Source organism: Maylandia zebra, linkage group LG5, assembly GCF_041146795.1.
Source record: "Maylandia zebra isolate NMK-2024a linkage group LG5, Mzebra_GT3a, whole genome shotgun sequence".
Taxonomy (NCBI): Eukaryota; Metazoa; Chordata; class Actinopteri; order Cichliformes; family Cichlidae; genus Maylandia; species Maylandia zebra.
The window spans coordinates 31,771,795-31,785,272 of record NC_135171.1 but is presented as its reverse complement, the minus strand read 5'-3'; the positions used below and the strand labels follow the sequence as shown (position 1 = coordinate 31,785,272).

Here is a 13,478-nt window from a genome sequence, read left to right as displayed (position 1 = left end):
TTACTCATGCTTCATTGCCTGTTTTTACCACTGCCACCGTGTAAATAAACTTCACTCGTATCATCAGTTTGCTGCATTTTGGGTCCTCCTTTTCCTCCACTCCACACGGCTCACTCCGCCAGCCGTGACAGTACGAGCCGACCAAACATGGACCCAGCGGCATCCGCACCTCCCGAGGAGCTTCGGGAGGAACTAATTGACTCTGTTTCCAGGTTGGTTAACCTATGGCTCGAGCATGAGGGGGAAGAGTGTCTCCGCGCTGTAGAAGCCAGGCTACAGCAGCTCATCTCTGCTCACTCCTGGCTGCTGGACTCTCTTCACAGGACTTCATACTCAACGAACTGCACCTTCACCCACCAGCCGCTACCGCTTCCCAACTCAGCCCGGCGGCGAAGATTTTGCCCGGCCCGCCGGAGGTTTTGCCCGGCCCGCCGGAGGTTTTGCCCGGCCCGCCGGAGGTTTTGCCCGGCCCGCCGGAGGTTTTGCCCGGGAGGAAGCGACGATTGCGCCGTCGGCGCATCACCCCACAGCCGAAGACTAGGACTTTGGAACTGCCAGCTGTGGTGAGTGAAAAGGACCCTTTTTCTGTTTTGGACTGTGTGTCTGTTTATTCCGGGGCTGTGTTTTTTGAGTCGGCTGCCCTGCCGGTAGCTCAGTTAGCTGCCCAGCAGCCACTAGCTCAGTTAGCCACTCAACCGTCACCCCCATTACAGTCACAGCCAGACCTATTAGACACTTGGTTACAATCCATAGCTCAGTCAATAGCTCAGTTGACAAGAGACTCATCCGCCTTATTATCACCTATTCAGCCATCGTTGTCACCAACTCCTCCTGCACAACAAGTTAAGTCCATCCAACCCGGAAAGAACTATTTTTCACCTGTTCATGTCAAGCAGAGAGACACACCACATAATATTGTAATCAGTCCTCAAAAGCTGGCCAGCCCAGAGACTGTGACACACTCCAGGGCCTCCCCAGAGGCTGGGTCCCAGCCCCCGGCCGACTCTGGACCCCTGGAGATTAAGAAGCCAGCTGAGGACTGTATCCGGCTGTCGCTGCCCGAGCTGGGTCAATGCTCTGTGCAGCTGCAGTCTGCCTTGTGTTTGCCAGAGGCCCGTGTGCCTGCTGGTTCTGACCCGTACCTGCCAGAGGCCCGTGCGCCTGCTGGTTCTGACCCGTGCCTGCCAGAGGCCCGTGCGCCTGCTGGTTCTGAACTGTGCCTGCCAGAGGCCTGTGCGCCTACTGGTTCTGACCTGTGTGTTCCAGGGGCCCCGGTGCCCACTGGTCCAGAGACTGTTTTCGCTGGGGGGCCCGAGGAGCCCGTCCAGCCTCCTGCTTCGCCTGCTGGGGGGCCCGAGGAGCCCGTCCAGCCTCCTGCCTCGTCAGCTGGGGGGCCCGAGGAGCCCGCCCAGCTTCCTGTCTCGCCAGCTGGATGGCCCGAGGAGCCCGTCCAGCCTCAAGACTCATCGGCTGGAGGTTCAGGAGAACCTAGCCAGCCTCAAGACTCGTCAGCTGGGGGGCCCGAGGAGCCCGTCCAGCCTCAAGACTCGTCAGCTGGGGGGCCCGAGGAGCCCGTCCAGCCTCAAGACTCGTCAGCTGGAGGTTCAGGAGAACCTAGCCAGCCTCATGCCTCGTCAGCTGGAGGGCCCGAGGAGCCCGTCCAGCTGCCAACTGCAGCCTCATCATCCTCGCCAGCTGCAGCTTCATCCACGCCACGGCCAGCAGCAGCTTCTTCCACGCCTGCAGCGCTACAGTCTCCGGCTTCCACGCCGTCGCCTGCTGCAGCCTCATCATCCTCGCCAGCTGCAGCCTCCGAGCCTTCATCCTCGCCCGGTGCAGCATCATCATCTGCCTCGCCTGGCCCGGCTGCAGCATCGTCATCTGCCTCGCCTGGCCCGGCCTCTGCTTCAGCCTCGTCATCTGCCTCGCCTGGCAGGCCTCTGCTTCAGCCTCGCCTGGTCCGGCCTCTGCTTCAGCCTCGCCTGGTCCGGCCTCTGCTTCAGTCTCGTCTGGTCCGGCCTCTGCTTCAGCCTCGTCTGGTCCGGCCTCTGCTTCAGCTTCAGCCGCGCCTGGACCAGCCGCTGCTTCGGTCTCGTCTGGTGCTGCGACGGCCACGCCACCTTCGGGTCCCGAACTGCCGCCTCGACATCGGCGGTCATCTACCAGGCCGCTGGTGGAGCGTCATCGTCAATATGGACGACCTCCTAGACGCCGCCGCTGCCTTCTGCGCGGTCGGCCTCCAGACTTGTGTCATCATCGCCATTGCTGTCCGCACGGTCGGCCGCCTGAACGGTTTCCTCGTCGCCGCCGTTGCTGTCCGCACGGTCGGCCGCCTGAACGGTTTCCCCGTCGCCGCCGCTGCCGTGTGCACGGTCGGCCCCCTGAACTGCCTCCACTCCGCCACCGCTGCCTTCCGCTCGGTCGGCTTATGGATCTACGTCGCCGACGTGGCCGGCCTCAGAAGATGAACTGTCCTGGACTTCTGAGTTGTCAGCCTCCGGGCCGGCCTCCTGAACTGTGTTTTGTTCTCGTGCTCCAGCATGTGTGTTTTTGTTTTGGACAATTCTCTCGGTTCGCTGGAGCTTGTGTTGGTCCCTCCGTCCTGGGCCCCCGCCGCCCGCCCTGGGTTGGTCGTCTGTTTTTGTTTTGGGCTGTCTGGAGCCAGCCCTTGGAGGGGGGGTACTGTCATGGTCCTGGGTCGTTGACCCAGCGTTTTGTGTTTTGTGATTATTTCCCTCTGTTCTAGTTATTCTGTGTCCTCCCCCCTTGTGTCCGGTTCGGGTTCTAGATTTCCTGTTTTGTTCTGAAAGTCTGTGTCTGTTGTCATTGTGTTCAGCTTGTGTCCTCCAGTCATCATGTGTATTCAGATCAGCTGTTCTTCCCTCCTGTGTGCGATTACCCGATTACCTTGTGTGTGTGTGTGTGTGTGTATATATAGTGGGTGTCGGTCTGTGTTCGTTGTCGGCTCGTCTGTGTTTCTTGGTATCCTGGTCCTTGGTCTGCGTCTCTCTGCTCCGCTCTCCGTTTTGTAAGATTTCAGGTTTGCTCTTTAGTTTCTCCCAGTTTAGGTTTGTCATTACTCATGCTTCATTGCCTGTTTTTGCCACTGCCACCGTGTAAATAAACTTCACTCGTATCATCAGTTTGCTGCATTTTGGGTCCTCCTTTTCCTCCACTCCACACGGCTCACTCCGCCAGCCGTGACAGTTATTGCTTCTTCTTTTTTTTTTTTAAGCATACTAAATAATCTCGTACAGTCAATTAAAATGGTACAACCTTCTGGCTTTAACTACCTGTTGTTCAGATCCAGAGCCAACCTTTCGAAACACTATCACCCATGATTGTTGACATTGTTTGAAATAAAAAAGTATCTTCATTAAAACTGTTTAGATCATTCTAAGGTACCAAAAGCAAACTTTCTTGACTGTACACAAGGTTCCAATAAACAAAAAACTTCCAGACTTTTTAGTACATAACACCATATATGGGGTCATGAAGAGGTGGGCTGGAGCCTATCCCAGCTAACACGTGTTGACAGAAGTTAAGCAGTTAAGCAGAATAAATGTGATTTCTGGAGGGAAAACTTTCCAAAAGTATTTATTGATGATATAACGGTGACCACTGCCAATCTAATTCACCTTGGATCATTTGTTTTTATTGTCACAGACTAATAAAAATTGTAGGTTGTGAACTGTTTCAGATCCACTGACTTAAATGGTTTGGTTGTGTGTATTGAACCGGTCTTACCTTCTATAGGGGATGTTTTCAGGCGGCGGCAGATGCCCTGCACATCTCCGTAAGTGTCCCGTATCTTGTTGACGGCCTCAGTGCTCCGCAGCTCCATCACGGTCCTCAAGTCCACCATGCTCACCCCAAAGTCCCCTTCATGGTTGCCCTCAGCAACCGAATTCCCCGGAGGGTGGTCTGCAGGGTTGTTTGCCATGGTGGTCCTCTTCACAGCAGTGTCGTTCTTCTGACTGTCTTTGTTTGTAGTGATCGAAACGTTGGCTATGTTATTAGTCACAGGAATTGTGGGTAGTGTAGTTCTTTTAGATGGCAGTCGGAGGAGACAAACTGTGACGTTAAAGCCTTCTCTGGACGTGCATGCTCCTCTCAGTAACTATGGAAACAGTGGAGTAAACATGTTCTGCTGGTTTTACTCTGCAGAGAAAATAGAAAACAGGAAAACAGTTGTTTAGAAACCAGAACCAGAGTGGAAACTGTCTAAAGACGTACCAGCCCAGCATCAGAAGCAGCACACATAAAAAATAAAGAAATAAATAAATTAAAGGGACTCCTGAAGTAATCTTTCTAATTAATAGCAGAGAGACTAATTTGCCCAATTAGAGAAGAGATTTTCTCATCTTAGATTATTAAAGGAGTCCCCTGAATCACCGAGGTCGTTATGATATAAACTTATTATCAGTTTGCGCAGCTCCTGTGAGACTTGTGGTTATTTGGTAAATATCTGCTCTCCATTAACCATATGCTGTGAGTTTATCACTCTGGTCAGAAAAAGCAGCATTTTGTCTTTTGTTGTATTTATGAGGGAGTCATAGTTTATTTCCTTGCAAACAGCTGTGGATTGAGTTCAAAATCAAGGGTGTCAAATGTAGTTTTACTAACAACCACACTGGGAAATGAGAACGAAATCAAGTGCTGGACAGATACGGTCTGTTGACAAGGTTTACCTTCATTGAAAATGTATGTCTTCTGCTAGTTCTTCACATTAAAGCCCTGAAGCAGGCCACACAAAAACATTTATTAGCCTTTATAACATTTAGTCAAGATCACGTAGTACACCTGTGCCATATAAAATAAATACCTCATTGTATGGTAGGGTTACTACTGCTTGCCAGTGGGTGTAGTACCATCATAGTAATTTCATAATTTACATAATTTCCTCTTGGATTCATGAAGTATTCTGAATCTGATGCTACAGAACTGCCACTGTGTCATTGAAAAAGGGTCCAAGGGCAAATCCTGAACCCCAAGTGGCAATTTTTCCACCTTAGTTAACATTTACTCATTACTATCAGAAAGAGCTTTCCATTTCCTCTGCCACACCAACTGGCCAATTCCTGCAGAAATAATTAAAAAAAGTGGAAGAAGACTCACCCCCCTCGGTTACACTGGTGTGTGTAGACCACAGCTACAACGGGGTGGATCAGATTTGGTCAACACTGAAATTATATGTGAGCCATATAAACATTTTGAAGGGTTTGAGTTGGCCCACAGGCCTTGATTTATTCACATATTCTCTTCTTCTCAGCCTTACTATGTGTGCAAAAGCACAGCTATACAGTGAAATAAAACACAGCAGTTGAAGACAGCAGTTGGCCTCTGAATTCATTAACTGAAGCATCTGTGAAAACAATATCAGGCAGCAAATTTAATTACAGACTACAAATCAGGAAAAGATTAGATGCCATAATCAAGAGTTTAGGAAAAACTAGATGAAGAGATGAAGAGCCAGAGGTCACTGTAAATGCAATGCAGCTCTGAGAGCCAATCAGCATCAAGCAGGAGACAATGAGATGGAGGATATCCACTGGGTCAGAGTGTGAAAATGTGTGTCTGGCCAAACTCTGACTCTCCAGCCCATCGCTACAGATTATGTAAGTGCACATCAAAGGCTGTCCTCCATTTTTCGCAGTTTAGCGCTCTTTGATGGACGAGCGCGTGCACACACACACAGACCCTGTTAGAGAAGTACTACCATTACTGCCGGGGTTAAGCATTTTCTGAGTGGTGGTTTTTGGTACAGGTGTTGCAGGATGATGCTTGGGTCAGTGGTTCTCAGACTGAGGAGGACAGACAGAACAATTTCAAAGCTCTGGTGAATGCTTAATATAACAGTGGGAGCTTCAGCTGGCTCGCTGTGCAATAATTGGCACCTGGTTCACTTAGAGAAATTACCAACTGAACGTCTAATCAAAGTATAGACCTCATTTACATTCGATGGCATCTGGACTCCCAAGTCAGAGACAGTTAAATGTTTATTGTGTAAAAATGCTAAAAAAAATTCGTGATGCTTTCCTCTTCAGAAATTTGGTTTGAAGTCTTTATAATAATCCTAACATGGTTTGCTCGGTATCAAATGTAAGACAGAGATTGTTGTTCAAACAGGAATTGCTGATGGCCATCTCAGTATGACTTTACATAATGCAAATTTTCCCAACCTGAAACAAAATACACTGCACAGGGAGACTCACTCCACATCAGCGTGGCGGTACGAGCGAGAGCTCACAAGGATCAAAGACATTTTTCTTTCTCGACATGTAAAGTAAAGTAAAGTGTGCGTGTTAGTCCCCATAGGGAAATAGTTCCTCTGCATTTAACCCATTCACCCAGTGAAGCAGTGGGCAGCCACCAGTGCAGCGCCCGGGGAGCAGTGTGTAGGGACGGTACCTTGCTCAGGGGTACCTCAGGGTAGCCGTTCAGTGGAGTCGAACCCCCGACCTTGCGATCATGGGGCCACCACTCTACCTACTGAGCTATCCCTGCTCACGTTTGCAGTGCAATATCTGCAATGTGATACTTTAAAATCTACTACAATGGCATTACTTTTTACAGGCCACAATACAGGAAATAAGAAAAGTTTACTAGACATATTAATGATTGAAGAAGAAGAGGTGCAGTCTCAGTGTAAGCTGTTGTGCTATGACAACTGCACACGGTGCAGATTTCCAGTTGGATCATTTAAATTGTAAAAGTCAAGTTTTTTGACTGACATTTTGCTGTTCTCATGCCAGATATCTGCTTCCACTCACGTATTCCCCTTTACAACCTAATCCTGTAACGCCAAATGTATCATATTTCATACATGAGTTCGGCAGCTATTTCATGGTTCAGCATTTACCAGGCTAATAATAGACTGCAGCTCATCTATATACTTAATTAAAAATTCATTTTTTTACCTAAATCTATTAGTTACTGCTCCTTACCCTTAATCCAGGGGTACTCTCTATTTCAATAAAAAATATCCAAAATAAATATTAAGAGTGGATGGATGGAATAAAACCAGATAATTCATATTAAATAAACATTTTCCCAGTCTGTGTGATGGTTTTCTTTGTGAGGGTTTTCACCACGTCCTGCGTAATGTTCAACTTTGGGTTGACTCCAAATTCTTCCCGTTTAGAGCAACGCCAGCGTTCACAGTGACAGCTTAGCCTGAGCTTGAACCCGTGTGCGCACAGTTTGATCGACATCCCCCTAAGGGGACGGGGCCTTCCCCGCTTTCGTCACAGCCACTGATCAGTGGCAGATTTGAGAAAACTTTCTGTTCTGCAGCGTTGAATATTACAGAGCTAATGAAAAAGAATAACGTGGCGCATAAAGATGCTGTGCAGTCCTTCACAAAGTAGAATATCGAGTCATTCTACACAAATAAACAAAATTACATTAACATGTTTGCAAAGTTGATTTGAATAAATTGTAAATAATTGCCGTAAAGAGTTTACAGATTTATCTGTGTCAACATCTGTGTCAACGTTTATTAATGATTGCTGCACTTTTACAAGTAAAAAAGAGGAGCTGGATGAGTTTGTTTTATGCCCCATCTCTCGCTTTTTTTTTTTTTTTTTTTTTTGGTCTTTTTGTTAACTGGAAAATATTAATAAGAAAAAGCTCGTGTTTTTCTTTTTTTTGTATTTACACGCTTTATATTAATGTCCGCCACAGTTTCACACGGCACTGGCCTCTCCCAGATAATTTAACAATCCCGTAAGTCGGTTTCATGTTTTCAGTAACTATTTTTGAGTCATTAGTCGCAACATAAGAACGCCGTAATAAAATGAATGCTTGTTTGTTCTAAGTTATTAAAGAAATTGTTGATGATGTCACTGTGATGGAATGTGTTAATTATGGATAATGAGATTACTTAATTACAGAGGCAATAAGAGGATGAAATGTGCGACTATTTAATTAAAAAAGATCGAATATCTACGTTTACATTCATTATTCAGATGTGCATTAAAGAAACCAAATGAGTTACCATGTTGTGCTTTTAGTGTGTTTTGATGTACATGGGCAGAGCTTCAGTGTGCAATTCATAGCTCAGTTTCTTATCAATTTCCTATTAATAGCAGTATTTTTCAGAAGCTTTATGACCGTCTTATCAGCATGGATATAATCAGCAACATTAGTCAGAACATTAATGTTTGTTACTTAATAAAAGTCCCTCATTCATGAATGTGAAATGGAAATAAAACAAAACTGCACAACCCACATATTTTGGGTGGAGTTTCACAAACAACATACACCTTCTGTTTGTTGACTATACAACCACACCCAGCTCAGTTCGAAGGTAAGCATTTTGACCTTAAACCCTAATGACACACCTGCTCATTCAAACAAAACACACATTTTCTAGCCTGTCAGGTCACTGAGTGTTTGCAAGGTTGTCAGGCTTTAACAAGTTGTTTCCTTATCACAAACATAAGTGGGGGAACAAAGTGATGACACGAAGATACACCACCAGGTTGCATATACTGTCACAGTGCAGAAAAAAATAGGTTTGTTTCATCTGCTTTGCAAAGGCATTGTAACCCACAGAAGCTGTCATCTGATAACTGTCATACATAACAAGCTGCAGAGCCATTAAGCTCATGTGCAGGTCAGCTTGCTACTGAATATTAGTGTAGAAGTTGGCCAGAAACCATGTTATTGTCACTGACGACTAAAACTGGGTGGGGAGACACATTTCAGTTAAAATACAAATAGAAATAGAAACTAGAATAGAAAAATGGAAAAAATAACTGAAACAATACTGGGCACTTACAAAAGACATGCAGTATGCAGAAGCACTGGTATATAAATTTACTGAGATGTGTATATGTCAATACACACATGTATAATTAATGCTGATTCTTAATTTATAGCATCTTGCATCTGACAAATTCATCTATCGCTAACAACAAAATCTCTCTCTGGAAACCAAATCTAAAGTAAAATCTAAGATTTCAAATGAAATCAAGAACATAATAACAACTGAAAGTTTTTAAAACAACAAGAAAAAAATCCTCCTGAATCCTCATGCCAGTCAGGAGAGAAATGGGATTTTCACCTCTTGTGTTTGAGAGCAAGACAGGAAAAATGACTTGCACATACACAAATCAATACAGAGATGAGAGCCAGTGAAACGCTGCATCCTCTTCTGGTGGTTCATTTTTGATCATTTTCAGTTTTGATTAGATCTGCTCTCTGCTGCTGCACAAACAAACAAACTAATCAAGCATTTGTGGTTGGGGCTAATTCAGGGTTAGTAAATTATGTAATGCCCGGCTCAAACTACATGATTTTCTGTTTGTTGCGTTAGTGTTTGTGTAAGATTAGGCGATTATGGAGTCATAAAATCCTGCTTTTTTCTTACTGTAATCTGTAATGAGAGGTGTTACAGATTACCGAGTTGCTCCTGCTGAGTTGCTAGTTGGTGTAAACATCTTCTTTTCCTGGAAATCACTAAGTGTATTAAATTTAACTAAACTAAACATAAAGGCGGGCAGCAGGAGTGTGGAAACTTTTAAGTGAACTGACAGAAATGTGAAGTAAAAAACTTCACATTTCTGTCCTGAAAAACAAACTAAAATAAAAAAGGCAATTTATTTAGTATTGTATTTATTTTTATTTTTTAGCTCATTTGTGTTTTTTTTTCCTTCAAACTAGTGTATTATTCTATTAGACTAGCATGTCTACATGACAGTAAGTCCTCCACTACAATGCCTGACAAATACCCAATCTCTGTTTTTAGAATTATAAAAATGTAAACGATCACTAAAACTTACAAAAACCTTACCAGCTGGTTAGAGAAACACGTGGACGACCAAAAAGTCTTCGAGCAGCTGCAGCATTAGCTTCCATCCATTATGATGTGAGAGTCACTGCATGAAACCCATTTTCATTTCCCTACATCGATATCGTGTAGCCTAAACAATAGATTACAAAAGCAAAGTAGCCCGCCCCTAACATGTTACAACCACTTGCCAAATGGGAATGGAATATATTTGTAAAATCTAAATCACAAAACCACAAGGTTGTAACACAGGTCCAACTAGCTAACGCTGGAAAATTCTCCAATGTGTAATCACAACTACAAACAAGCTGCACAGAATAATGTACATGTGAAAACCGACAGGTCCGATCAGGTCAACATACACAAGCTAATCCTCCTGCACACTTACATATCACTCGCACAAACCAGTTCTTTCTCAGATTACTGGTGATGAAATATTTCCACTAGCCAAGTGCCAGCTGGAATGAGAAGTAGCTTTCTAATACACTTGTGTGCCGGTTTATTATTAGCTAAAACTAATGCAACAATCCTCTTAAATACCTTTTCATGAAGGTTATAATGAGTAACAGTTTTAAAGAGGTGCTAATTCTACTGCGAGATCATTTTGGAGGCTGCAGCACATCTACAATATAGAAGTATAAATACACACAGACAGAAAACGCACACTTAATTTAGACTACTGAGTATAGTGTACATTTTTAAATCTTTTTAGGTGGAAGCTAGTTATTAAAAACTGTAAGCAAGAGTTAGTGATCTAATGACACTCACATCAACACTAAAGGAAAAGCAGGTTATTTAGGCGGAAATTTACCCACTGGGCAAGAACTAGTTGAAAGATGACTTTCCTAGACATCCAAACTACGTCATGGATTTGATTAAAAACGGAAAAGTGTTAAGTCGTCTTTCCAAGTTTTCAAGTTATAATTGTTATGATTTTTGCCTTAAATGCAGAACTGCAGGTGTTAACAAGTTAAGTTTTGACTGAGCACAAAGGCCAAAGAATTACTTTCATTATGCAAGTACTATTCAGATTTTAGTCTTAACGTGAGGCCAAGAACACCCGGCAGCACTGTTAAAAGAAACAATGATGTTAATGCGTTATTTTTACGTTCTAAAAATGTTACTTTTGATGACTCGATATAGCATTACCCAGACTTAGATATGATGTCACAGATATGTTAGTTTTTATGTTGTTCTGCAACACTGCAGAAGGCCTGGTGATCTTGAAACCACAGAGCAAAGTTTCCAAGACGTCACCTGTTGGTAGTAACCAAATTATGACCAAATGCTACACTGGAAACAGGTGATGTGTTCGTGAGAGTATTGCTAAAACTGCACATGCCCTTGCAAGTTGTTCATCTACACAGAGATCATTCATAGAAAGATAGTATCTGAGAGACTGGGCAACAAACATTGTTCATATATGCATGACAGCGGCATGCCTATAGTATGTCTGTCTGCATACTGAACGCAGCCGCAGGATATCTCTGAAACCTGTTCTGTATGTTTGTGAGCCCTGATTCACTGCAAGACAAAAAAAGAGAGAGAACATGCATTCATTTCCAGGCAGCTTTCCTTGCCACAGTAATGGGCCGATTCCCATTGAAAGTTAAAGGTTTAAAGGTGTTAACATCCAGTGTTTGGTGGAGAACCTTTACTAAACATTTCCTCTGGAAATGCAGTGGGAATGCTGTCAGCTGAAATAATCCAACATTTTCGTGTTTCAATATTTGACAAAGAGAAGATAAGAAAGTCCCAAGAGGTTTTGAGCAGACATCTAAATATAGATGGAGCATCAACGTGGCATTAAGACAACCAGTTTCCGTGCATGAGAGGCAGTGTGTCTGTTCTTTGTCTGTCTTATCTATTTCTTACTGCAGATTAAATTATGCTGTAGTTGCCATGTTGCCAGCCACTCAACTTATATGCATGTGCGATAGCATAAGCTTGTGTGTGTGGAAAGCGAAAAAAAAAAAGACTATTTTGGATTATATGTGTGGTTTGAAGAAGCCTTAAAACACTTTATAGTACAAGAACCCAATTGTTACAGAAGCGAGGCATCCCACTTTCACATCATGTGGAGATGGAGAAAGCGCCGTGTTTATAACTTGGTAAGTATTATTCAAAAACTGAGGGCAGTTGAAAGACTGCAGAGCTGGTTATGAATAAATATTCTCATAAACGAGTCTCGCTTTGGAGCCCATTTCTGAGAATGTTTTGGAAAACACCTGAAAACATAAACATGTAGGCACGTCTTTTCACATGTAAACAGTTTGCAGACACACTCTGCCTCAGAGAGGATTGGATTCATGTTTTGGCAGTTCTAACTGCATTTGGTTAAACTAAACAAAACCAAGGTGCACAATGACTCACGCACTGACATCACATTGTTATTATAAAGAAACCTGCGGGACATTAACACAATAGAGTTGTGTTAAAATGTTCAAAAAGGCACCTAAAACGTCAGAAACACCGTCAAGATGACACAATTATCTAGACAGCGCGACTCCTGAATAAATTATTGGCGGGACTGCAGACTTCTGCAGTGCAGATGCTGAACTGTGTTTGTTGGACGCGTGGAAGACATTTGCTCAATCTGAGCTCCACCAAGTATCACCATTTTCTGAAACGTACTTAATTAACTGATACAAATAAAACAAGTCACCTCAAATTCAGAAAACTGACCCCTAGCATTAATGAGGCGTTTGGGGTCACTCTGAAATGCCGCCATTAATCAAAGTCAGGTAAAGGATAAACTGACAGACATCGTCACGTTTGCATCTCTTTTACCTGGTTAATTATCAAAGCAGCTGATGCTCATTATAACCTGATCTGAAGCCAGTTATGTTCAGAGTTTTGTTTTTCCCACATTTTCACTGATGGTTTTTTTTTCGTTTTCTGTACGTTCCGTGAGCGAAACGGATTCTCTGCAGAAGAAAAATGTTGGGGTTTTTTTTTATATTCTTAGCCCATTGAGCCGTATAACACTAGAGAAGGAAGTTGCGCAATAAAGTTACAGTACAAGTTACAAAATCACATGAAGTGACATTCAGCTGGTGATGCAGAAAATACACAAATGTTTTATGCTTGATTCGATCTGCTGCCAGGTCCCATTCAGGCTGCTGGGGATGAAATAGCTAGAACACAGATTAGAAAATGTATCATTATAGGTTGTTTATTACCAAGAATATTATAATATATAAGGTCAAAGATCAAGCAGGTAACTAGAAAAAGGACATATCACATGTCAGAGAATGATAGAGGATATGGCTAAAGGCTGTGACAAAGGCTGATAAGCATATCCATTCAGAAGCAGGGCTCTATAGTAAAGTCTGTTTTCAGCCTGCTCTGTCTCAGCCAATGCCATTAACTCTTTTGATATTGATTATCTTACAGGACTGTGCCTTTCTGTTTACAGCTTTTTGCACATCTAGTTTCTGAGCCTATAGATAGAAATAAAACCAATCAATCATAATACTTTAACACACTCGTCTGAAAAATGTTTTTCATTGCAGTTTAATGAAGTCATTGTGCGCTACTCTTTGGCCTTAGACAAAATGATGCTGATGTTTACAGTGTTTTTCCTGCTTAGAGAAATTTTTGGCATGGCCCGGAGGTCTGAAATCATCAGCAGTGAAGTGAAAATAACAGGAAAAAGCAGTCAGATTTGTTAATTAGACTT

At 43.6% G+C, this 13,478-nt stretch overlaps 1 protein-coding gene across 8 annotated transcripts in view; it reads right to left on the bottom strand.

The window, feature by feature from the left end:
- Positions 1-13,478, bottom strand: part of LOC101473100 (plasma membrane calcium-transporting ATPase 1) — a 131,900-nt gene that overhangs the window by 71,565 nt on the left and 46,857 nt on the right. For all 8 annotated transcript variants that reach the window (XM_076884215.1, XM_004547402.5, XM_076884213.1 and 5 more), the window contains one exon: positions 3,748-4,161. In XM_076884215.1, the coding sequence (XP_076740330.1) occupies positions 3,748-3,943 (196 nt within the window). In that variant the 5' untranslated portion in view covers positions 3,944-4,161. The remainder of the gene's footprint in view (positions 1-3,747; positions 4,162-13,478) is intronic.